The 25,264-nt window shown below is 45.6% G+C and overlaps 1 protein-coding gene across 1 annotated transcript; it reads left to right on the forward strand.

The window, feature by feature from the left end:
• The first annotated feature begins 8,396 nt into the window (after positions 1-8,396).
• LOC120671638 (UDP-glycosyltransferase 90A2-like) lies at positions 8,397-10,075 on the forward strand. The gene has a single exon (XM_039952029.1). It carries the CDS (start codon positions 8,428-8,430, stop codon positions 9,925-9,927), a length of 1,500 nt encoding a protein of 499 aa, XP_039807963.1. The 5' UTR covers positions 8,397-8,427; the 3' UTR covers positions 9,928-10,075.
• Positions 10,076-25,264: the final 15,189 nt, after the last annotated feature.

Consider the following 25,264-nt stretch of genomic DNA (forward strand, 5'->3'; position numbering starts at 1 on the left):
CAAAAATCCAAAAATCTAAAATCCAAAATAAACTAAACACACCCTAAATTATTTACACATAATACCACTCTAGTTCATTTTGTAAATCTTTTAAGTGGATCCAATAACCCAAAATATATATAACTTCCATCCCTAGCCACTACAATTGTACTCCGAACCTTAGGCTGTCCACACTCGTTTTTCTCTATATCCATCCTCTAAAGGGAATATTCCTGCCTAATCATCGAGATTCTTTTCTCTATATCATATTTCTCTGCACCCATCCATCTTCTAAATGTCTCTTCTATACTGACTACCCGCCGCGGGATCCACGTGTCAGGTTTTTCTCTCCTTTTTAATTTTACTGACGCCCTCCCCCTCCCCTCTCTCTCTCTCTGCGTTCTCCGCCGCCGGCTCCCTTCCTCCCTCCATCCCATCCCCATCGTCAGCGGCCGTGAAGCCGGCAGCGAAGTGGCCGAGCCGTCCTCCCTCGCGCGACCAGCGAGCTTCTCCCTCCCGGCCGGCCCGGATTCGGCACGAGGAGCGGCGGCGGAGGGGCCGAGCCGTCCTTCCTCGCGCGGCCAGTGAGCTCCTCTCTCCCGACCGGCTCGGATTCGGCGCGAGGAGCGGCGGCGGAGGAGCCGAGCCATCCTCCCTTGCGCAGCCAGCAAACTCCTCCCTCCCAGCTGGCCCGGATTTGGCACGAGGAGCGGCGGCGGCGGCGGCGGTCGGATCCGATGCGAGGAGCGGCGACGGCGGCCGGATTCGGCGCCAGTGAGCTCCCAGCATGGCAATCTCTGAAAGGATATTTGGATGTCGCCTAGAGGGGGGGTTTGAATAGGCGTTCTAAATTTTCTACAAAATACAGCACTTGAAACAGAAGTTAGCACAAGCACACAGACCGGTCAGACTGGTCCAAGACTTAACCACAGAATGAAAACAGCCAACCGGTCAGACCGGTTGGAGTGACCGGTCAGAGTGGTCCTGTGCTGAACCTGCACACAATCAGAGTTTCTTCCCTCTTTGGACTCTAGCATAAAAGCAACTTGGTGTAGTGTCTCTGCAGGTGATATCAAATATATTTCGAGTCGCTGCACACCTAGAAACAACACAACCAAGTAGATCGAAGCGGAAGCACAAACTAAAGCTAGAGAAATGAGTAGTGAGGCAAACCACAAGGAGACACAAGGATTTGTTCCCTAAAGTTCAGATTCACCAAAGTGAATCCTACGTCTCCATTGAGGAACCCGTTGGGCCTGAGTCTCTTGCAACTCGATCCCTTGAGTTGGGTCTTTTTCAACCACTCCTCCTTTCCACTATCTTGATCCTTTCTATCAAGGGGGCAAGATCACACCCGCACAAACTTGCCGCTGCTCACCACACCATTGGGAGCTAGCCGGCGACGCCTAGCCGTCTAGGAGGCTCACCTCCAAGAGTAACAAATGCAAATCAAATCTTTGACGGAACCAAGAGTGCTCAATCTATGATTGTTCTCAATTGCTTGAAATGCAGTTCTCACAATGGTCATTTTGCTCACACACACTCAATCTCTCAACACAATCAAAGGATATGCAATCTAGTTAGCACAACTCACAAAGAGTGTTGGGGAGAGCTAGCTGGACAAGAAATTGCCTCAAGAAGCTCAGAATAAGTCAAGGAACCAGCAGCCCTCGCAAGAGAGGGCCAAGGGGTATAAATACCCACCACTCAAAAACTAGCCATTGAGACTGTCAGACTAGACCGGTCTGGCTAAAACTAGCCGTTACTCCCCTAACCGGTCAGACCGGTAACCTAGACCGGTCAGGGCCAGAGAATCCCAACCCTTGTTAAAAAGGCTTCTCTTGGTCCATCAAGTCAAGACTTGATCATCCAAGAATTTCTAAGTTAGTTCTTAGAGGTTTTCTCTCAGGATCCTCACTTGGGTGATCTATTGAGCACTTTTGACTGAGTCAAATAATCAATATTGCATTCCTCTTAATAGTATGTCATACCTATACTCAAGATTAAATATAAAACACAACTCAATCACTTGAGCCTTGAATGGCTTCAGTCTTGCCATACTTTGACTTTGTCAATCTTTGGGATTTCAACATTGCATTCTCTTTTTCTTGAGCAAATCCATACTTGAGCTAGTGACTTAGAAATTCCAACTCTTATGAAAATATGTCCTTGAATCCAAGTCACTCCATAGTATACTTGATGCATTGCATTGTTTTTCCAAACATAGCTTAGGTATGATACTTCGAAAACCCCACGGATAAGCAACTTCACCCTTGCAATTCGCACATGGTAAGCCGTCGCTTCACCAAAACTTTATTAGTCCCTCGCACTAGTCATCTTAGTTGGTTTCTTCATCACTTACCCTTGCCACATTGAGTTAAGCTTTGCACATCAACAATGAATTCTATTTGAACTTTCCTTTGATTGCTTGAGCTTGATCTCATAAGTAATATTTCATATCTCAAGCTTCCACTAAACATAAATGACTTGAATAAGAAATAAGCTCATACACATGTCTTGCTTTGCAATCATTCTTTCAATAGAACACTTTTCAATTTATGCCAAGCCATATATAGAAACCACTTGTTGTCATTGCATGAATACTTGTTTCTTGTTTCTCTTCACAACATGCTTGACCTTCAGTATTATTTGCCTTTTGTTTGATTCAATATCACAAGAGCTAATGTCAATAATTGATTTGTAAATAAATCCCTACTTATGACAATCTTTAATAATATCGTTAGTCCTTTAATCATGTTGTCAATCAACTCACCAAAACTCATTAGGTCCTAGATGCACTTACAATCTCCCCTTTTTTGGTGATCGAGGACAACTCTGATTAAAGCTTACAAATGAATCAAATAAAAGTTTCAAATTCTCAGATATATCATGAGCTCACCTAAATACGTGCTTTGAATTGAATTCAACAACCAAGGCCTCAAATGCCATTATGCAGATATTTAAACCGAATAGGAGCTCCCCCTATATGGGGTGCAAAGAGTGCAAATGTGTACAAAAGATACACGTGATGCATATGACAGAATAAATCACATCATTTCAATGGAAGAAAATATGGTTCTGTCAGGGGCTGACCGGTCAGACTGGTTTGCCCTGGCAGACACCAAAAAACAACATTTCATCGTCCAAATGCATCATACTAACACAAAGCCACTTAGATAAATTAAAAAGGTTCATTACACACAGTGGCACACATTACAAGTCCTCAAGTCCTCAAATGAAGCAAATACAAATTATTACAGTTTTAGAATTTACAGAAATGATAGACCGGTCAGACCGGTGTGGCTAAGACAGACACACTCTGAACTGTTTTTCTTCTACTTTCTTCTCAAATGATCATCTTCTGCCAAGCCAAGTTCCATTGTCAAGCTTTAATTCTAGTTCTTTTCCCCCTTTATCATCTATCACCATAAAAATCTTGGGAGAAGTAGCTTGGCGCCAATCATTGTCCATTTCCCCCATTGCCATTACCGTCTGAGGGAGTTCTATCACTCCAATCATGTAGACCTATCCAAAGGTTGAGGTCAGATAAGCATTTGCAGGTAGAGTTGTGGTCTCAAATGAAGTGGTAGCAGTGTCTAGCGAAGGATTTAAAAAAGAGGTTGCAATGCTATACATATCATAAGGACCACCAAAGATAACGTCTGACATTCTTGCTGTAATCTGATCTGCCTCAGAGGTGCGCGTTGGCTGATGTGAAGATCCTGCTCCATGAAATGTATATGGACCAAAAACACCTTCTCCTGGTAGAGGAGTAGAGGATGTGGCACCAACATCTGGATAGAATATATTTACATACTACTCAAAATATCCTGAGTCCATATAACCCTGCACTTATAATCTCCCCGGAGCGGGAGCCAATCATGCGCGGGGAGTTGCTGCGCTCCGGCACGCACCTGGACCAGGTGGGCTCGTTCACGCCGGTGATGTGGGAGTGCGACGACGAGGCGCTGCGTCACGGGAGGGTGTCATCAACTTCGAGACCGCCTTGGAGGAGGCCGGGGAGCTGGTGTCAGACCTAGGGCAGCAGGACTGCTCATAGGCATAGAATATTCTAGAGTAAGAGATAGCGTATGAATGTACCTTACTTCTTTTGTAACTACCCGAATAGGTGTAGAACTAGATATAGTACAAGAAAGCTACCCAACCAGGTTGTAGTTGGACTCCAACAGTACTCGGCTAGAACTTTCCATGTAATCCTGTCCCCCCGGAGTATATAAGGGTGGGCAGGGACCCCTCAAAACAGAGACAACCACATCAACCTCTAAGACAATACAAGTAACCACACAGAACGTAGGGTATTATGCACCTCGCGGCCTGAATATGTCTAAATCCTTGTGTTCCTTGCACCATCGAGTTCCAGAGCTATTCGATCTCTTGCCTACAATCCTACTGCTAAGGGTATCCCTGAGCAGGCTTGGTGGCTAAACACCGACAGCTGGCGTGCCAGGTAGGGGGTTCAGCGAGTTCTTCGGCGAATTCGATGGCCACTTTTGCTTTCAACACCATGGCGCTTGCTCAAGGCTCCACCTTCGTCTTCGGCTCATGGGTCTGCGTTGGCAATGGTTCGGGAGATTTTGACAGCCATCTGAACAACCCCGTGGAGCCGGAGGCAATCTCGTCGAAAAGCTACAAATTCATCGCCAGATCAAACAATCTCGGCGACATGCTGCTTCCCGATCTTGCCAAGGAAATTGAGCTGAAACTCGACATCAACTCGAGTTCTACCCAGACTCAGATTGATCTCAACCCGAGTTCCACTCAGATAAGAACTCCTTGCGCCCAACCCACATTCGGGTTAAGCAACTCACCATCCGCTTATCAGCGGATAATTAAATTCATCTACTCCTCATATGGGGCTAGCTTGGATCACACAACATACGTAAAAAATTCTCATGCCACCGCTAGTCGGGAGGCACCCATAAAAAAATTCTCGTCCCTCCATCCCATCCCCATCGTCAGTGGCTGCGAAGCCGGCGGTGGAGGGGCCAAGCCGTCCTCCCTCGCGCGGCCAGCGAGCTTCTCCCTCCCGGCCGGCCCGGATTCGGCGCGAGGAGCGGCGGCAGAGGGGCTGAGCCGTCCTCCCTCGCGTGGCCAGCAAGCTCCTCCCTCCCGGTCGACCCGGATTCGGCACGAGGAGCGGCGGTGGAGGAGCCGAGCCATCCTCCCTCGCGCAGCCAGCGAGCTCCTCCCTCCCGGCAGGCTCAGATTTGTCGCGAGGAGCGGCGGCGGCGGCCGGATCCGGCACGAGGAGCGGCGATGGCGGCCAGATTCGGCGCCAATGAGCTCCCAGCATGGCAATCTCCCCGGAGCGGGAGCCAATCATGTGCTGGGAGTTGCTGCGCTATGGCGTGCACCTGGACCTAGTGGGCTTGTTCACGCTGGCGATGTGGGAGTGCGACGATGAGGCGCTGCACCACGAGAGGGTGTTCATCGACTTCGAGGCCGCCATGGAGGAGGCCGGGGAGCTGGTGGGCGCGGTCCAGCGAGCGAGTTGGACCGGAGCGAGTTCGTGCAGGGGTTCCTCTTCGGCGGCCGCGGCTGCAGGCAGAGCGCCGCCTTCCTGCGCCGTCGCCGACCCGCCAAGCTCGACCCCGGTCTCGCACTGCGGCCCTAGGTCTGCGGTCACCTGCTCGGGTCCGCCAAGGCATGGGCAGCCTTCTTCCCCAAATCCAGCTCAGCGGCGGCGACTCCCGGCAGCTTTGCTCAGCTTTCGGCGGGGCGGAGCTCGCTCGTGGATCTGTGGCGATAGCTCGCGTGCGAGGTGGCACCATGGCGGAGCTCACGGGGCCATGGCGGTCGGCGGGCCTCCTCCCTCCGCCCTTCGAGGGCTCCCGGTGGCGGCAGGAGCAGGGAGGCGAACGATGCGGAGGTGCGTGCGTTGGCTGGGGGATGGCGCGAACAAAGCCGAAGTGGGACCGGAGCAGGATACCGGAGGACCTCTTCCCCCGCTCAGAATAGGGGAACCGGGGGCATCCGCTTCTTTACCGTAGCCCTCCCAGTACGATGCTACAGTAGATTTCCGCTACTTGCGTCCTGCAGGACACGGTAGCGGATAGCAGTGCGAGCAGCCTTAGGTTTCGCCCTGAAGTGAGAGAAGAATAAAGAAGGGAGGTTGGTAGAGTGAGGGCGCATGAGATCAGAGGCAAGGAGATGCGGGTGATGATCTATATATGCATGAGGAAAAGGCTCACCGGCTAAAAATTACATATGTTGGTACTTGATGCGAGTTTTCAAATTGTTTTCCAAAATTAGGTGTTTTCATGTGTAATACGAACAAACAAATTTTAATTTGTTCCAAATTTTTAAGATTTTAATTTTTATCATTGGCAAAACATAGGATGTTACTATCCGGGTCAGATGCTCACTTCTGTAGTAGTTCTAAGCTTTAACGCTATATATGGCTGCTCGACAGGTTCACCATATTTTGATCGGTAGAAGACGAAAAACACTAATTTTCTAATGTGCATGTATAATTTAGTATACATAATTAGAGTTTACGTTCATCATTAAAAAACAAGTCATTCTAAAAATTATATGAAAGATTAATAAAGAAGTAAAATAACATTTTTACCTATTTATTAACTATATTTAGCATCAATCGATCAATTGTTGCAGGCACTTGTCCATATTAGCATGACTTGTTTTTTACATACCATGGAGAATATGTCCGTCTTTTAAAAATGTGGCTATGATTAATAAACGATCAGATTCTTTTCATTTTTGTCTGATTAAAGTAGCAAATTTTAAGAGGCCATGATTAGTATGGAATATGGATGGATAGATAAAAGTATAGGTATATGCTTTATAGATAGAGACAAATATCTGAATATATATATAAAGATTGATACTCACAGAGGAAAAAAAAGAATCAATGTTGCAAGAAGGCCACCTTCTCTAACCCGTGGAATATATACTGCCACCGTTCTGAAATATAGTATATAGGTCATTCTCGGTTTTTGCAGACATATTATAAAGGTAGAGAAAAGACGCATGTACATCTCATTAGTGCATTGTTCAGTTAATCAATTATTTAAATTTTAGCCCGCACCAAAATCAAAGAGATTAGCAGTTCTTCCTTCCCAGCCCACAACATTTGATATTTTTTTACAAAACTAGCACCAAAATCAAAAAGATTAGTATGTCTTTTTATCCAAAGAACTCTAGGATACTATAAATTTAGATACAAATTTTAAACCCTTCAGTGCATTACATTCCAGGATGGAGGGAGTGGACCGGTTTATCAGATTATATGTTTATGCATTTATTCCCCTCCATTTATTATGTGGTAGTAGTAGGAGACATTTGGTATTAAGCGTAAAATATAAAAGATAAATCTAAATAGATTCTAGTAGGAGGACGAATAAATAGAGTAAGACCAGTTTTATGGTATAGTTACCAAGACAGAGGATCAGATAACTTTGTCAGTTGAATTTTATAGGAATAAATTTTTTCTCTTATCCTATAGAACTCCCTCCTATCTTCACGCCATATTACCAAAATTGGTGATGTAGCATAGAATTTAATGCTATAAAACTTTCTATAAAATTTGATTGAGACTGGCCTAAAAGTGGGTGTTTAGTTTCCTCCTAAAATTTTTTACACCTGTCTCATCAAAGAGAAACTATAAAAAGTTATATAAATATATTTTATTTAATACTTCTAAATAACAAAATTCTCTTTCAAGAGAATTTGGGGAGGAACTAAACACAAAACTAACACTGAGATAGGGTGCACCGAAATGACTGGCCTAATTGCCAAGAGCATTAACTAATTATCACTGCATGCACCGAAATGACACCCAAGCCTACTTTTGACTCGCATTTCTTAAACTTTCTTTCAATAGGACGGTGCTGTCGAGTGAGGATTGGCTGAGCGTGCTTTCGCTACTCCACCAGTGCTCAAATATTTTCAGCTGAAAGTGACCCCCCGTGCTAGCAGTGGCGCAATCACACGCACAAGGAGACAAATGATCTTATTTTTTTGTCCTCTCATAAAAAGAAAATAAACCATAGAACGATCAAAAAGAGTAGCGTAGACTCTGGATTAAAATTCCAAATTTTTTTCCCAGCACCTGCATGGAGAATTAAATCTAAACGAAATAAAAAACGCATTGCACAGTTTGCATGTAAATCGTGAGACGAAGCTAATGAACCTAATTAGACCGTAATTAGACGCTAAATTGCTACAATAATGCTACAGTAAACAACCTCTAATGATGGATTAATTAGGTTCATTAGATTCGTCTCGCGATTTACAAACGAGTTCTGTAATTTATTTTGTAATTAGTCTATATTTAATATTTCAAATGTAGGAAAATGTCCTTTCAAAAAATTTACACAGCCCAACTAAACAAGCGCTAGTATAAATCACCCCAGCGATACTTCAACTTTGCAGCACCCAACAGCAGCAGCAACGCCTTAGCTCGCCATGGCCCCGACGACCGCCACCCAGGACGCCACCGCAGCGCACCACCACCATGCTGCCAACGGCACGCCGGTGGCCAGCCGCGACCACGTCGTCATCTTCCCCTTCATGGCGAAAGGCCACACACTCCCGCTACTCCACTTCGCCGCGGCCCTCTCGGTGCACCACAGGGACCTCCGCGTCACCCTGCTCACCACCCCGGCCAACCGCGCGTTCGCCGCCGGCCGCCTGCCCCCGTCGGTGCGCCTCGTCGAGCTCCCGTTCCCGTCGCTGCCGCCGCTGCCGCCGGGGGTCGAGTCCACCGACGCGCTCCCGTGCCCGTCCCTGTACCCGGCGTTCCTGGGCGCCACGGCGCTCCTGCGGGACGCCTTCGCGGGGTTCCTCGCGTCGCTCCCGTCCCCGCCGCTCGCGCTCGTCTCGGACTTCTTCCTCGGGTTCACGCGCCGCGCCGCGGCCGACGCCGGCGTCCGCCGCCTCGTGTTCCACGGCATGTCCTGCTTCTCCATGGCCATCTGCAAGGCGCTCATCGTGAACCCGGCGGCTGCCAGCGTCGGACCCGCCGGCGCTCCGTTCCACGTGCCCGGCATGCCGGAACACGTGACGATCACGCCTGACGAGGTCCCCGACACGTTGGTCAAGTTGGCCGACCCTGAGGACCCCGTGACCCGATTCGTCATCGGCGACGTCGGCTTTTCGGACGTGCTCAGCTGGGGCGTCCTGGTCAACAGCGTCGCCGCGCTGGACGAGGACTACGTGGCGCCGCTCGAGTCATTCTACCAGCCGGGCGCCCGCGCGTGGCTCGTGGGCCCGCTGTTCCTCGCCGCCGGCGACACGTCGGAGGACGACAAGGAGCAGGACCCCGACGGCTGCCTCGCCTGGCTCGACGAGAAGGCGGCGCAGCCGGGATCCGTGGCCTACGTGTCGTTCGGCACGCAGGCCCACATCACCGACGCGCAGCTCGACGAGATTGCCCACGGGCTGGCGCAGTCCGGCCACCGCTTCCTCTGGGTCGTCCGGTCCGATACGTGGTCGCCGCCGGTGGACGTGGGCCCCGACGGCCGGATCGTCCGCGGGTGGGTCCCGCAGAGGAGCGTCCTGGCCCACAAGGCAGTCGGTGGATTCGTGAGCCACTGCGGGTGGAACTCGGTGATGGAGAGCCTCGCGGCCGGGAAGCCCATCCTGGCGTGGCCGATGATCGCCGAGCAGCACCTGAACGCGAGGCACGTCGCGGACGTCCTCGGCGCGGGCGTCAGGATCCGCACGAAGGCCGGCTTCATGGCGGCGGCCGACGTCGTCGGGAGGGCGGAGGTCGAGGAGAAGGTGAGGCAGCTGATGGACGCCGACGGCGAGGCCGCGAGGACGATGCGGGCGAGGGCTGCGTGGGCGCGGCAAGCCGCGAAGTCAGCGGTGAGCGACGGAGGAGCGTCGCGTGTCGCGTTGCGGGAGCTTGTCGACGAGCTTCAGAGGACCTACGGTGACATCGTCAGCGAGGGGAAAGTGTAGCTAGCTGCTCGGTCATTTAAGAGCAAAATTAATAATACAGCAGCAGCTGGGTGTGAAGATTCTTAAAGCCCTACCTCTCAGCTTACCTATATAGTAGTTATCCACTTATCCTTTCATCACTAATATAAGGTTCATTTGTCTCTCTCATAAGATTTTTTTCTTGTGCCGAAATTGGCTGCAAGCTTGCAGTCCGCTTCTCTTCTCTTTTCTCTCCTCTTCGCCTGAGCATTTAGCTTATTTGCAGCCTGTTATAATACTGTTTTGAAGTAACGGATGCCATATCAAAATGCATTAGTTTTCCTTTTGTGCGCGTGTCCTAGCAATCCAATCCTCTTCTTGGCAGTTGGCACCCTCTGTTCTTCTTGAATATGATCCTGCAGATATCCTGATGGGTAGTGCAGAGATTTTGAAAGTCAGAGGATTGAAAAGCCGAGAGATGTACCGCCGACACTTGTTCACCCTTAGGGATGGCAGCGGATCAGGTTCGGTGCGGGTATCCGCGGGTTTCGGTTTTTCGGGTTTCGGGTTTGGTGTTGGTTTTTCGCCCACGGTTTTCAGGTTCGGGTTCGGGTTTGGTTTCGGGTTCGGTTTCGGGTTTTGGTTTTCACCCGTGGATATCCAATGGATATCCGAAATAAATTATTTGGAATTAAAACTCATATTTTATAATATGTTAATGATAATTTATTTACTTAGACTATTAAATTTATTGAAAGTTGAGTCATGAAAATATTTATTATTTGTTGCCTCTTGTTTATACACGTGAATATGTGTATATTTATCCGCGGATTTCGGGTATCCATTCGGGTTTCGGGTATCCATTCGGGTTTCGGGTATCCGCGGGTTTGGTTTTGGTGATGGATTTCTACCCGAATCGGTTTCGGGTTCGGGTTCGGGTTTCGATTTCGGGTTTCGGTTTTGGGTGCACGGAGACTCCACCCGATCCGAACCCGACCCGTTGCCATTCTTATTCACCCTCTGTTCTTCAGATTATTCATTCATGCATTTGGGTAGTTGGTGCAGATTAAAATAGAAAATCAGAAGAATGGTGAGGATAATTAAGTTTGTTCCAGGTCACCGGATGTAGTAGTTTTGATGCTTGCAGGCTTGTTTCAAGCTCGTATGCTTTGAGAAAACCGGCCATCGACCTGAGCTAGTATTCCTCGCCCGCACACTGCCGTCCATTGAAGCTCATTGGCAGAGCGGCAGAGGTGTCGGATGGCGGAACCGCTTGGTAGTCTGGTCTAAGACGCGAAACGGTCGCCAGGGACAAGCGAGGTTACAACAAATGGTTGAGGTTAGTCCGATCCTATCCATCTATCTACTGTCGTGTATTTGATGAAATGCGGAGGCTCATAACCGAGGCCACTGATCTATCTTGTTCACGGTGGCAGCATTGCTACCATAGAAAGGTGCTTGTTAGTAGTCCATGTGGCTCTCGAGTGAGCTCAAGTGACGACCAAGTCATTTCTTAAAAGTCTAAGATGTTAGTATTGATCTCCACCAGTTGGCCCAACGGCGAACTGGGCCTTTGACTCGCGTCCTGATCGGGGACGCCCAGCCCAATAGATGGCTGGTGGGCCCCCGTCGCACAGTGCCATATATAGAGGAGGTGGGGACTGCGGCACAGGTCATGAGGTTCGCCGCCGCTACAATTCCCACCATCCAAACCCTAACCCGATCTAGAGGGAAGCGCTGCTGCGATGGGAAGTGCCACCAGCGACGCACCATCGCCGTCGACCATGCCACTGTCCTCGCAGGACGTCACCACCACCGGCACCGGCACTGCAACTTCTACATCGCCCGTCGCTGCCTGTGCGCAGCCTTCATCACCGAACGAGGTCACGCCGGAGTCGTGGATGGCAATAGCAGTGACAGGTATGTCTCACAGTAAAGCAAATCCCGCCGATCTACTCCTAGACGATCCAATAGGTTTCACAATGGTATCAAGAGCCTACTCTAGTGAGTAGATCGAGATGGGTTGGATTCGACCACGAATCCAAAGAAAACAGAGTCTCGATCTTGGATCGAGAAGGGACAAAGAAAGAAAACCGAAACCCTAGAGAAAAAGGGCGGCGGGACTCACCTGCTACCGCCACACACCGCCGGCGTTGGTTGACGCCGTATGGCAAAGAAAAGACGAGCCACCGGCAAAGGACATCACGCCGCGGCGCGTGCCTCTCCCGCGGACTCGGTCCTCAGGGCACCGTCGCCCAGTCCGCTCGACGGCGGCGTGCTCAGCCAAGGGCGAGCACGCGCACCGGCGAGTGGACCGGCGGCGGCGCCACCATTTTCTTCAGGGCGCCATGGGCGGCCACCGCTGCCTCTGTGCGGCGCAAAAGCAAGAAAAGAACGGGGGGAGCGAAAGAATAAGGCCCGGGGTCGCCGGCCGTTCACAGCGGCGCACCGAGCAGCGGGCGCGTGCCTGCGCACCGGCCATGGTGGCCCGGTGGCCACCGCGAATGGCGCAGCGGCGCCGCCGCCCCGGCTCGGACTGGTAGAGAGAACGGAAACGGAGAAAGGAAGAGATGTACAAGGCTTGCGCGCAGCCATGGCATGGCCATGGCGCGGCGGCTGGACTGGGCGGCGCGGTGGCGAGGGGCCGGTGGCGGCGCCGCCGGACACGAGAGGGAGAAATGGGAGGGAGGCAAATGGTCTAGGGTTTTCCAGGGAGAGGCAGCCGGCGCCGGGTTTTGACCCGGCGAAATCAACGGAGAGCCGTCGGATCCGATCCGACGGCCAGGATCGGCCGCGGGCGGCTGGCGGGCTGTTTTCAGATCAGGAGCAGCGGCGCGCTGGGCCGATTCGGCGGCCCGGTCTTCGGTTTTCGGGCTGTAGGCCCAGGCCGCCGCGCATAGAAGGGCCGCGGGCCGTTTTTTCCGCTGGGCCAAAGAACAGTATGGAGAAGTTTTTAAGTTTTTTCTATTTTCAGAAGCATTTCTCAGTGACATTTTGATGTCTTGATTAGTGTTAATCTCTATTCAAATTTACATCAATGTATATTTTGTTTAGAGATCAGAATAAGTGAAGTAATGATTCTGAATATAGATTTAAAAGGTTTATCCTCTATTTAAATTGGAACCAACGGGAAAATTTAAATAGTGGAGTCGAAAGATATTTGTTTGAAGTTGAATTATAGTATTGTTATTTTCCGACCAACGTTGATAATAACAATATTATGATTCTATTATGAGTTTAAAGTTCAAGGTTACTCTGACAAATTTTGCATCAATGTGATCAATTTTTCAGAGAAAAGAGAAAGACAAAGAATTGCTTCTGAAAAGAAAGAAAAGTAAAGAAAAGCTCAGATGAGTTTTTCCCTGTGGGAAAAAAGCGTTTTTTAAGTTTAAGGTTAAGAAAAGCTTCCGCTATTGTAAGTCAAAGAAAGATTGTTTTGGCACCATTTTGCCATTGTAAGTGTCAAGTTGAGCATTAGTTTGCTCTTAAAAGAAAAAAAATTATTATGATGTTGTCATTTTCTGACCAAAGTTGATGATGGCAATATTATAATTTTTATTCTAGTCATGTGTTCTATTTTTGCCCAACAGTGATATAGAATTGAAAGTAAAGGAAACTTGTATGTTTTAATTTTGACCAACGTTAAATTGAGATATACAATTCTTCCCAAGTAGAGAGAAATTAACAGACAAAAGTTGATTCTGATCAACACTACAGATAAAGTTTAGAGGTTACTCAGCTGTATAGTTGAGGATTAAGAAAGAAAAGTGCTTGTTCCATTCTGATTTTTAGTTGATATGGAAAAGAGATGCAACTTATTCGGAAAGGTTTTTGGTTTTTTCTCTCACTAAAGTTTTTGTAATATAGAGATTTGTTAAATTTTCTGATTAAATTGGAACCAACGGGAAGATTTAATCAGAAAATAAAGTATATATGCATGTTTTAGTCATTGTGACCAAAGTTTTTTTCGTCCTTCAACAACAGTAAAGATAATGGTTGAAATGAGTTTGACGCATGTTCAATTTGACCAACGTTGAATTAAACATGTGTTACCAATGCATTTAAAGTTTATTACCGCAAGTCGGAAAAGTTTTGGCACTTGTTGATGAGGACATGACCAATACGCATATGACCAAGGCCCAAGCGAAGATAGAGTTCAAAGCCCAATCCACATTGAAGTCCGATTTATTCGCGAGTCCGGTTCGGACTGTAGGAACAGGCCTCACAAAAATGTACGCCCAGGCCACATACGGGCTCCGTTTTGGGCGTTCTATATATCGTTGGAAAGCTTAGGAGATAAGCTTTCCAACCCAACTGACCCCATATCAAAATACGCTCGGAGTCGATGGTAATAGTTGAAACAACATAATGACCAGAATCTGCCTGGATGCAGCGACGCCAGTTTTTGGGCCCGAAGGCCTTGTACTCCCTAGGGTTGGCCAGCCACCCCCTTGGCCGCCCCCTAGCCTCTCTCTTCTATATACACAGCAGCCGCCATTAGGTTACTTGGGTTTTGCTTAGATTATTCTGTCGAGAACAGTTTCGCCGCCGTGTCGGTTTGTGAGACCCCAACTTTGAGATTAATCTTTCATCTGCAGAGTCACTTCAATTGAGCTGCGTTCTTTTGAGTTCTTACTTGTGTTCTTCGTTGCGCTTGCAGGGATTAGCCTTCTTGGCGAGGTCAACCGGGTTGTGACACGGTTGATAACCAGAGGAGTTGTGGTGCTAAGATTGCTGGATTCGGGTCTTAGGATCTGAAGCCGGATCGGTGTGTCTCGCTCCGCCTACAACGAGAGTTATCCAGAACCTGACGGAAGATCGGGAACCCACGTCCCCATTATTTGGTATTCAGAGACTCAGGTTTACTGTCAGGTTTCACATCTATCTTTAGTTTCATCAATTTCGCCATTGTCCCACAGTCCACCAAAAAGCCCTAGAAAATTTTGTGTTCGTGTTGTTTTCCCATCCCATTAGCCCTTTTAAGCCATTGCATATTTTGACATCGGAGTCCGCATCATTGAGTTTGTGTCCATAGTCGTGGTCTTGTTGCTGGTTTAGATCGAGTTCTTAGATTGGTTTGTGTTTTGCATCGTGTCACCGTGTCCTTTTCCATCCCGTCATCACGTCCGGTTCGGACTTGTCTCTGTCCAGTTCGGTATTTTGTTGATATCTCTCGCATACGAACTCGGATTTTTGTGTTCTAGTACTTTCTGGAAAGCTTGTGAAATTATCTACAACTTTATCAATTGTGAGAATTCCAAAAAACGTAGTTATCTATGCCTAATCTGTATTGGAAGTAAATCTATTAGTGACCCAGAAATTTCTGAGTAGTTTGTATTTCGGGGTCAATATCTTCTACTTCCTTTATCCAAAAGAGACTTTCCATATATTTCAAAGAAAGAGAAAAGGAGGATCTACAACTTTCGTGTCGTAAGTTTTCGTGTTTGAGGTCTCTAAATTTGTCAAACAACCTGTATAAATTTGTGTAGCAAATCTGTAATTTACAAACAACAATTTTGTGATAGTGTGGAGTTGTCTCTTGCTCTTGTGGCACTTTTGAATAGAAAAAGAAAGAAAGAAAAAGGCAAGTGCATAAAAAAGAGCCGCACAAAAAAAATAAAGAAAAAAAAAATCAGAAGTGCTTGCATCCTTTTGTGTCCTTTGTGCTTGGTATATGTCGCTTGTTTGCTTGAACTAGTTCTAGGAACACGTTTAGGCCAGCAACATTGATAAGTACTTTGGATATTTATTCAATTTTTGCTATCTGATTTTCAATTGTGCTAATCCTTACTACTAAATAAAGCCCCCCGAAGCTCTACATATTACTTCAGATCAGTACACCTAGAGGATCTTGCAATCTTGGTACCACTTCCTCACAGGTATCACGAACCAGCCACCGGTTGTACCATCCTCTGCTTTGCATTGGTAAGAACACTTGTAAGAGCTTGGTAAGACGTGCGAGATTGTGTTTCCACCATCTACATCCACATATAGTAGTTGATAGGGATAACCTTTTGTGTTTTCTCTTGTCTACTTACTAACAATGTCAGGAAACACTGAGATTGCTCAACGAGTGTTGAGTTCTCAAATGGAGAAAGTGGAGCAAAATCAATTCAACAATTTGTTCCAGACTTTCTTTGCCGTGATGGAACGACGTTGCCGAGTCATCATTGATGGTGAGACTTGCAACAACCTTGCAAGTTTAGAGCTGGTCGAGAAGCTTGGTCTGACCACAAAGCCAAATCCACATCCATACTACATGCAATGGGTAAATTCTTACGATAAGATTAAGGTAACTGAATTTGCACATATTGAATTTAGCATTGGTTTTTACAAGAGTAGTGCTGATTTTGATATAGTACCCATGCAAGCATGTCATTTATTGCTAGGAACGCCATGGATTAATATAAATGATGTGGTACATAAAAAGGTTGCAAATAGATATTCTTTGAACTACAATGGAAGAAAAATTACACTTAAATCTATGACCGCAACTGAAATTTTAGAAGCCGATCTTGAAAGAGCAGAGAGAAGAAAGAATGAGCCTTTTAGAAAAGAATGGATTATTTCAGATGTTACAGTGCCTTCCCCTAAATCTGATTTTGTACAAATTAAAGATATCGCTTTGTCTTCTGTTGGACCTAATATTTTGCAGCATGTATCTAAAACAGAAGACAAGGTGATAGAGAATGAACAGGTAATTGTCTCAGGTAAGAGCTCTCTTGATGTGCTGAAATTGTCAACCACTCATGCTATAATAGAGCAATATTTAGTGGACACCAAATCTGAATTGACTTTGTCACATGATAAATATTCAACTGATTTTTGTGATAAAGAAGAGTTGTGTAATAGTTCTATGTTTATCCTTGTGCCACAACTTGTGAAGGAAACTGATCCTTTTGTTTTGGAACCAAAGACTTATACTAAAAATAAACATTTGATTCCAATTGCTACAGAAAAGGATGAAAGGAAATTGTTGTCTTCTTTAAATACTTTGGGTTATATAGAGTTTGATACTTTGTGTGCACTTAGTAGTTTGGAGGACAAATTTAAATGTGTTGGATTGCCATGGTTATCTCGATGTACATATCACTTTATTGGCAATTATAATTGTAAAGGAGAGTACATGGTGCATCGTGTTTATATGTGTTTAAATCTGAAATCTCCTTTTGTTGTGCAACAATTTGATGAAAAAGAGTGCTATTTTAAGACTCATCCTATCACGCAGAGTTCCTCTTGTTCTTCTTTGTTTGTTTTGTCACAACAGGTTCAATTTCAAGAAGGGGAGCAACGCAGGATCATGTCAAGAATAGGAACAACTACTTCCGCAAGCATCAGCGACTTTGAGTCGAGGACGACTCAAAACCAAGAAGGGGAGAATGATGAAGACATGACCAATACGCATATGACCAAGGCCCAAGCGAAGATAGAGTTCAAAGCCCAATCCACATTGAAGTCCGATTTATTCGCGAGTCCGGTTCGGACTGCAGGAACAGGCCTCACAAAAACGGACGCCCAGGCCACATACGGGCTCCGTTTTGGGCGTTCTATATATCGTTGGAAAGCTAAGGAGATAAGCTTTCCAACCCAACTGATCCCATATCAAAATACGCTCGGAGTCGATGGTAATAGTTGAAACAACATAACGACCAGAATCTGCCTGGATGCAGCGACGCCAGTTTTTGGGCCCGAAGGCCTTGTACTCCCTAGGGTTGGCCAGCCACCCCCTTGGCCGCCCCCTAGCCTCTCTCTTCTATATACACAGCAGCCGCCATTAGGTTACTTGGGTTTTGCTTAGATTATTCTGTCGAGAACAGTTTCGCCGCCGTGTCGGTTTGTGAGACCCCAACTTTGAGATTAATCTTTCATCTGCAGAGTCACTTCAATTGAGCTGCATTCTTTCGAGTTCTTGCTTGTGTTCTTCGTTGCGCTTGCAGGGATTAGCCTTCTTGGCGAGGTCAACCGGGTTGTGACACGGTTGATAACCAGAGGAGTTGTGGTGCTAAGATTGCTGGATTCGGGTCTTAGGATCTGAAGCCGGATCGGTGTGTCTCGCTCCGCCTACAACGAGAGTTATCCAGAACCTGACGGAAGATCGGGAACCCACGTCCCCATTACTTGTGCCATTCATATCCTGCGTGACAGGGAAAGTTTTGTGATGACTCACGTGCGACATGAGTATCACATAAAAGTGAAGAAACCTAGGGGAGCTTTTAAAGTTATCCCAACAATTCTCATGCACTACTATAGTGGCATGTTGGATAGTGATTTGAAAAGAATCGAAGGACAAAAAGAAAGTTGTATGCGAACCAAGATTGCAAGCATGACTTGCAAAAGTATAGCAAAATGAAGAACTTGATGAGTTCTTGAAAGTGCAACAAATCAAGAACTCTGAGGAGCTCTTGAAAAGGAACGAGGAAATGGTACTCCCATTATTTTGTATGAATTGGTCATATGAATAAAGTTCTAGTAATGAAATGCTCCTCGTTCACAAGTGTAAAAAAATAGTTTCGAAATTATGGCAGCAAAGTTTGTGCCATATTTCGAGGGGGAGAAAGATTAGAAAGACAAGAAAGAATAAAATTTATAGAGAATTTCCCCGCAAAGTTAAATGCGATGTATTTTTAAAAGCAAAGATGATCTATTAAAGTGAATATGACCGACCGAAAAGGGAGTACAACGGTCATAATATTAATACCCCAACAATAAAGTAAGTGAAATTTCTGGAGTTTTCAGCTCCAAATAGGGAGAAAATATAGTTAAGCCTCAAATCAACCGAAAAAGAAAAGGTGGTGCTTGAAGCACCTTACGAGGCTTGTAAAAACTGAACCAAGGCTTGTAAAGAACAAACCCAAATAAAAGTTTGAAGATATTCCATCTTTGCAATAGATGGGATAATCTGGGGGAGTAAAGTATGTCAAGAACTAAGACTTGAAGAAAAGTGGGACTGTATGTTCACTCCTATGATTCAAGCACTGAAATTGTCTCAACATATGTTTTCACATTGTATGAATGTCATAAATTGAGTTGCCTCATTCATCGACGTGGCGAGAAGCAATGGAAGATATAATGAGACCTAAAAGTTCCAAATTTATTTTGGAACATGGAATAAGTTTCTAATGGAGCCAAGACAGTAGGCTATAATGGGTCTACAAGATTGAAACGTGACTCCAGAGGGAACATGAAAAGTTGCTAAGCACGACTTATGGCAAAAAGTTTTGTGCAAAGAAAAGAATAAGTTATAATGAGACATTTTATTCAATCTCATAAAAGGATTCTTTTAGAATCATAATGCAATTAATGGCATACTGCTTTTAAATTGCATCAGATGGATGTTAGAGCAATATCTCCCGACGGAGATTTGCATAAGAAAGTATATACATGATATAACCAAATGGTTTTGTTGTGAAAAGAAAAGAATATTGCGATACCACTTGATGATATTAGATCATAGAATAGTAGTATCTAAAGTTTTATGAGAACACAGAAAAGTTGGGTTATAAGTAAAGGTCAATGCAAAATGACAATTTGCAAATATGCAAAATTCAAAAGATGGGAAATCCTTTTCCTGAAAAGATTCAAAGAAGGTTATTTTGACCTCTAGTTTTGATAAGAATAATCTCGGTAAAGAGTCATTCGCTCTAGGAAAGGAAATTCACCGAAAAAAGGGGGTATCAGGACTATCGCAGAAAGCATATTAAGAAAAGAGTTCTAAAGATATATAGTATGCATGCGAGTAAGCCTACGCCTGTCCTATTGTCAAGGGTAATAGTTTTGGAATTTTCAGAATTCCAGGAACCGTTATATGATCGATCAAAAGAAAAAGGTTCCATATGCTTCAGCTGTTGGAAGCAAAATTAGTGCTCAAAAGAATTTACCCTGACATAGTGCAAGTATCCGGGACATTTTGGCAGAAGTCCAGTCCAGCAATAGATCACTGGAATGGAGTTATAGAATGTTTTGCAATTTTGCAAAATATTGTCAGCCTCATGCTAAGTAAAAAAAGGAACATGTACTCTCAAAAGAATTTGAGTAAAAGGAATTAAGTTTTGGCGAGATGTTTAGTGAAGCCCACAGTAGTAGCTAACACTTGCGCTTGGAGTTTTATTGTGGAAAAGCTCCAAAGCAAAATAGTTGTGATTCATGGGTTGTGTACCCAAAGTTTGGCATTATATGAGGCTACAGGACATGCAAAATGGTTAAGAAAACCATTACCCGGAGTTGATAATGGTAAACAACAGCAATATACCATTCGAATGTTTTCACTCCTATGGCAACATGTTAAGTGTGCTGCCAAACACATTGACAATGGCTTATATGTTGCAAAGGAGAAAATCCAGAATCATATGAAAACATGGAGCACCAAAGTATCAAACAAGTGTTAGCGGATCTGCTTACCAAAAGGCCTACCGCCCAAGTCGACATGGGTTTTACGGGAGGCCTATGATTTCTGGATTACTAAAGGGCCCAAAGAAAGGTTAAGGTCTTGTTTCAATACAGAAAGGTGCATTGTGGCTGTTAATCTGATGGTAAGTGATAACTGTCATGACGAAGCACGCCCTACGTACCGATCTGCAATGAGATGAAGACCGAAAGCAAAGCAAGTAAAGAAAAGTAAAGAGTTAAGTTCAAGTTGAGAAGTTTAAAAGTGTAAGGTGAGATCAAGAGGGAGAATGTTAGTATTGATCTCCACCAGTTGGCCCAACGGCGAACTGGGCCTTTGACTCGCGTCCTGATCGGTTACGCCCAACCCAATAGATGGCTGGTGGGACCCCGTCGCACAGTGCCATATATAGAGGAGGTGGGGACTGCGGCACAGGTCACGAGGTTCGCCGCAGCTACAGTTCCCACCATCCAAACCCTAACCCGATCTAGAGGGAAGTGCTGCTGCGACGGGAAGCGCCACCAGCGACGCACCATCGCCGTCGACCATGCCACTGTCCTCGCAGGACGTCACCACCACCGGCACCGGCACTGCAACTTCTACATCGCCCGTCGCTGCCTGTGCGCAGCCTTCATCACCGAACGAGGTCACGCCGGAGTCGTGGATGGCAATAGCAGTGACAGGTATGTCTCACAGTAAAGCAAATCCCGCCGATCTACTCCTAGACGATCCAATAGGTTTCACACAAGACACTTCTAGCTAGGACTACCATGAGATACAAGCAAGCGCACAAGTTCTTCAAAAAATAAAAACAAGCAAGTACATGGGCCAATTTGTTCTTCCTGTAGTATGACTCCAATTCTTCCTGTACGTATGACTCCAATTCTTCGTGTAACGACGAGAATGAGGAAGCGGGAGGAGAAGGAAGTAGGGGATCGTGCGTCGGCGAATGGAGAGAACTAGCCGAGTAGGAGGGGGACCCTGGCATTTTTTGCCGCGCCGAGCCACGTCGGCTCTAGCGTGGAGGGCCACATCGGCTAAGAAGCCGGTTCGGGCAAGATTGTAGAGTTAAAAATGAACTTTAGGAGTTTAGGGATCGCGATGACACCGCCTCGCAAGTTTAGGAACCTGCCATGAATTTTACTTTTTTTGTTATTAGATTAGACTAAAATATAGTTGACATTTTTAGAACTTTTTTGCCGGCATCATCAAGATTCTAAACTCTGAAATTCACTTCTAGTTATGGTCGCTAAATTTGCTAATATCGCACGTATTGCTATTTCTTATTTTTAATTGTACTAGTAAAGTGCACGCGCCTATTTAAAAAGTTCGTACATACATATAGCAGTATGTAATATATACAATATTTATGAAATACAACTTAAGCTTTGCAACATTTTTATCTCTTTCACCTTCAACTTTGTCGGCATTCAAATAAAGACAGGATCAATTTTGGGTAGCCCACCAACCACAGAACATAAATAGTAGAAATATACTCCCTCTATTCAGTTATTCAGTTATGATAGATATATTTCTAAAATTGAAAAAATCAGTTTTAATTGATGTATTTAGTCTCCGCCTTGGGGTTTCCGTGAAGCAGTTCATCTGGCTTCCTCTTTGCAATAACTCCAGCCACGCGAGGCTCATGATTAATAATCGCTGGAAACGAGAAGTCTTGCCAAAAAAGGAATTGCATAAACAAGGAGAGGATTGTTAACATAATTAAAGGATGGATAAGTTTTTGAAGCCCTTGGTCACTGTGCTATATGGAAATATAGTTATCATAACTTAATGGAGGGAGTAAGCTTTAAAGAGAATAATAACAACCCAAAATTGAAACTTTCTAACTGGGGTTCACTCGAAGTGCTGTCTGCTTGAGGAAGAAGAAGCACAAGTGCTGTCTGCTGTGTCTTACATGATGTCTTCCTCACCCCTCAGCGACAGCATATAAACGAATCACATGGGCCCAAACTACCCGTTCGTGCCTGCAAGCACATTCACCCACTCCGGGCCGTAGATGTTGGAGTTTGACTTCCTGGGCCGGCGACTAGGCCCATCAACGGGAGCGGCGTGATCATCTGGTGCAGAGGCAGTAACAATCTCGAGTTTTTTTATTTTTATATTATTTTTTTCGATTTATCAAAAATATATGTCGTGATTTTTTTTAAAAATGTCACCCAGCCGCCGGTTCGTTTGGCGGTAAGGAGCTACCGCCGGATGAACCGGCGGTAAGTTCCTTGGGCCCACGGCCCAAGGAACTTACCGCCAAACGAACTGGCGGTAAGTGCTACCGCCGGGCTACAGCGCGGCTGTAGCACGGCCAGTGTGCTACCGCCGTTTGAAACGGCGGTAGGTATTCCCACTTTTTTTAAATTATTTTATATGCTCTCACTGCTGTAATTAATTATTTAATTATTTTATAGGCTGTCTGAACTGTAATTATTATTTTTAAGTGTAGAGATATTTCAGAAAATAATAGAGATAGCGGAGGTTAGGGAAATATTTTTTAAAAAATTAATACAAATTAGATTTAACTCTAATAGAATGTGAAAATATATTTTTATGAGATATTCATGAGTTTCAATTACGATTTCGATGTCTTGTCACCTTTCATCAGATTCTTCTGCACTCCCACTATAATTTAAAATGTGGGAGGATCTACCGCCGTTTGAAACGGCGATAGACATGCGTGAACCATGCCTATAGTCCAAATAGCTCCATTTATAAATAGAACATCGTCCCATCTCATACGAAGTCACTAGCCATCCCCGCACTACCACCATGTCTTTCTCTGGTTCTACCTACATTCCGTGGAATAAGATTAGAGAACCTGTGCCTCAAGGAGTGCAAGTTCCAATGTGCTTCTGCGGTTCGTTGTGCAAGCTGATGGAGTCCAAAGTTTTGGGCGATGACTTCAGCAGGAGGTTCTTCATGTGTGAGAAATACGAGTACGATCCGCCAAAGCGCTACGGCAAGGACAAAGCGAAGATATCACCTCGCACTATCTAGTTTGTGCCTTCGGAGTTCAGTAAGTTAATTCTAACTCGGCTTGGAAATAGAGTCCACCATCTCTTTGTGATTTCATATAGTGGCTGGACACGGAGCAATCGACCGAAGCTAAGGAACACGTTGAGCGCGAAGCAATGTGTGCTGCGGAAAGGTGGCAGCGAATAACGCAAGAGGAAAAAATGGAGGAGAAGCGCAAGAAAGATAAAGAAGAGATCCAGAAGAGGTTTGCAGATGTGGAACGTCGGCAGGCGGAGGAGCGTGAAGCTGATAGGGAGAGGAAGCGAGAGAGGGCCGCCGTGCGAAGGAGGCGGGGCCTGAGGCTATTAGGAAGGGGAAGTATCCTCGGTGCACTCAGTAGATAACTATCATGTAATGTTCGAATTTCATATTCCCTATGGCATGTTAGGTCTAGATGGAACATGATGTTAGCGTGTTCCATGTACATGCCAGTGCAATTGTTTTTGTAATTTCAATGTCAAATTAATCTGCATTGTGTACTTTGTACTAGCTACAACTAGATTTCTCAGAAGCATTGCTCTACAAATAAACTTTTCAGACCGACGCGATGACAACTCCATGGGCATATATCGGCCAGTACACACAATAAAAACAATCAAAACAATCACCGTTCATACATTGAACACAAATTAAATAGTAGTCCACACAAATCAACGCACAGAACACATGACATGGCATGTCAGGACCTGTTGCAAGCTACGGTAACGAGGTCCAAGACTAAACCTAACATGCCTTAGGTAATTCGAGCAAACATTACATTATTTATTCAGACGGAGCAGTACAACATCAATCATTCACGGGGAGTACCCTTATCACGTTCCGCGATGTCTGCTTTTGCAGGCTCGCATTTGCGTAAATCTTCATTCACCTTCTTCAACCACTCCATATATTGCTGATCACAATGAGTGATCCACGTGTCAATCCACTCATGGAAATGACACCAATGAGTATGCGTGTCATCACCAGCGTACTTTTTCAAACAAGAAATGATTCAAAATTAATAAATATAACAAAAGCATATTTACAAATTAATCTATACCTGTGATGTTGCACCTCTTTTTTGGACTTCCTTGATATTCTTGCAACACCAATACCTCTGGCCAAAAGTGTCTACATTTTGGCCATCCATCCCGTCGGTGCACATCTGCACTAAGCAGTCCTCACCATGTCTGCATTTTGGCCACGGTTCTCTACGGTTATCGTATTGTCGAAGAGGAGTTTCATTGGTAAATTCACTCTTGTGCTGTGGCGGAAACTCAAACACTGGTTCCGGAAAGGAATCAGGTCCAAGAGGCCCCTCCCATATTATGGGGTCTCCCTTTCTTCCCCCTTTTCCTTTCCCAAAACCATAGTAATTCTTCCCGCTAGACCCACCTCCAGACATTGGGTATACAATGAGATTTGGTGTTTGAGTGGTGCTGGGAGTTCACAAACTGGTGAGTATTTATAGGCGCACAAAGGTATGATACCCGGAGTGTGGAGTGTAAATGCACATGAAAAGGCTACAGTACTCGCACGCTCCACAGTGCTCACTCCTACCACTTTAAACACGGACACGACCTCTCGTTGCTCTTGATTTGTACCCTCGCACGCTCAACACCGCTCACTCCTCCCACTTTAAACAACGACACGACGTCTCACTGCTCATGACTTCAGCACTTGCACGCTCCACAGCGCTCACTGGTATCGCATCGAGCGTATTATCACACAAACCTAATCGTCATACTGTCACTGCATCAACCTACTCGTGATTATTGCACTGCCCCGACATATCCCATCGACCGGAACACTGCACGGCACCGGCCTAATCGTCATAATTTCACTGCACGGACATATACCATCGCCCTAAACACTGCACCAGCCTACTCATCATAATGGTACGTAATGGACACATCCAATCATAGTCTGCATAGGCCTACATAATATAGTATGACAGAACAAAGTAATTAATAAGCTACAACATGTAAA

Source organism: Panicum virgatum, chromosome 4N (genome assembly GCF_016808335.1).
Source record: "Panicum virgatum strain AP13 chromosome 4N, P.virgatum_v5, whole genome shotgun sequence".
NCBI lineage: Eukaryota > Viridiplantae > Streptophyta > Magnoliopsida > Poales > Poaceae > Panicum > Panicum virgatum.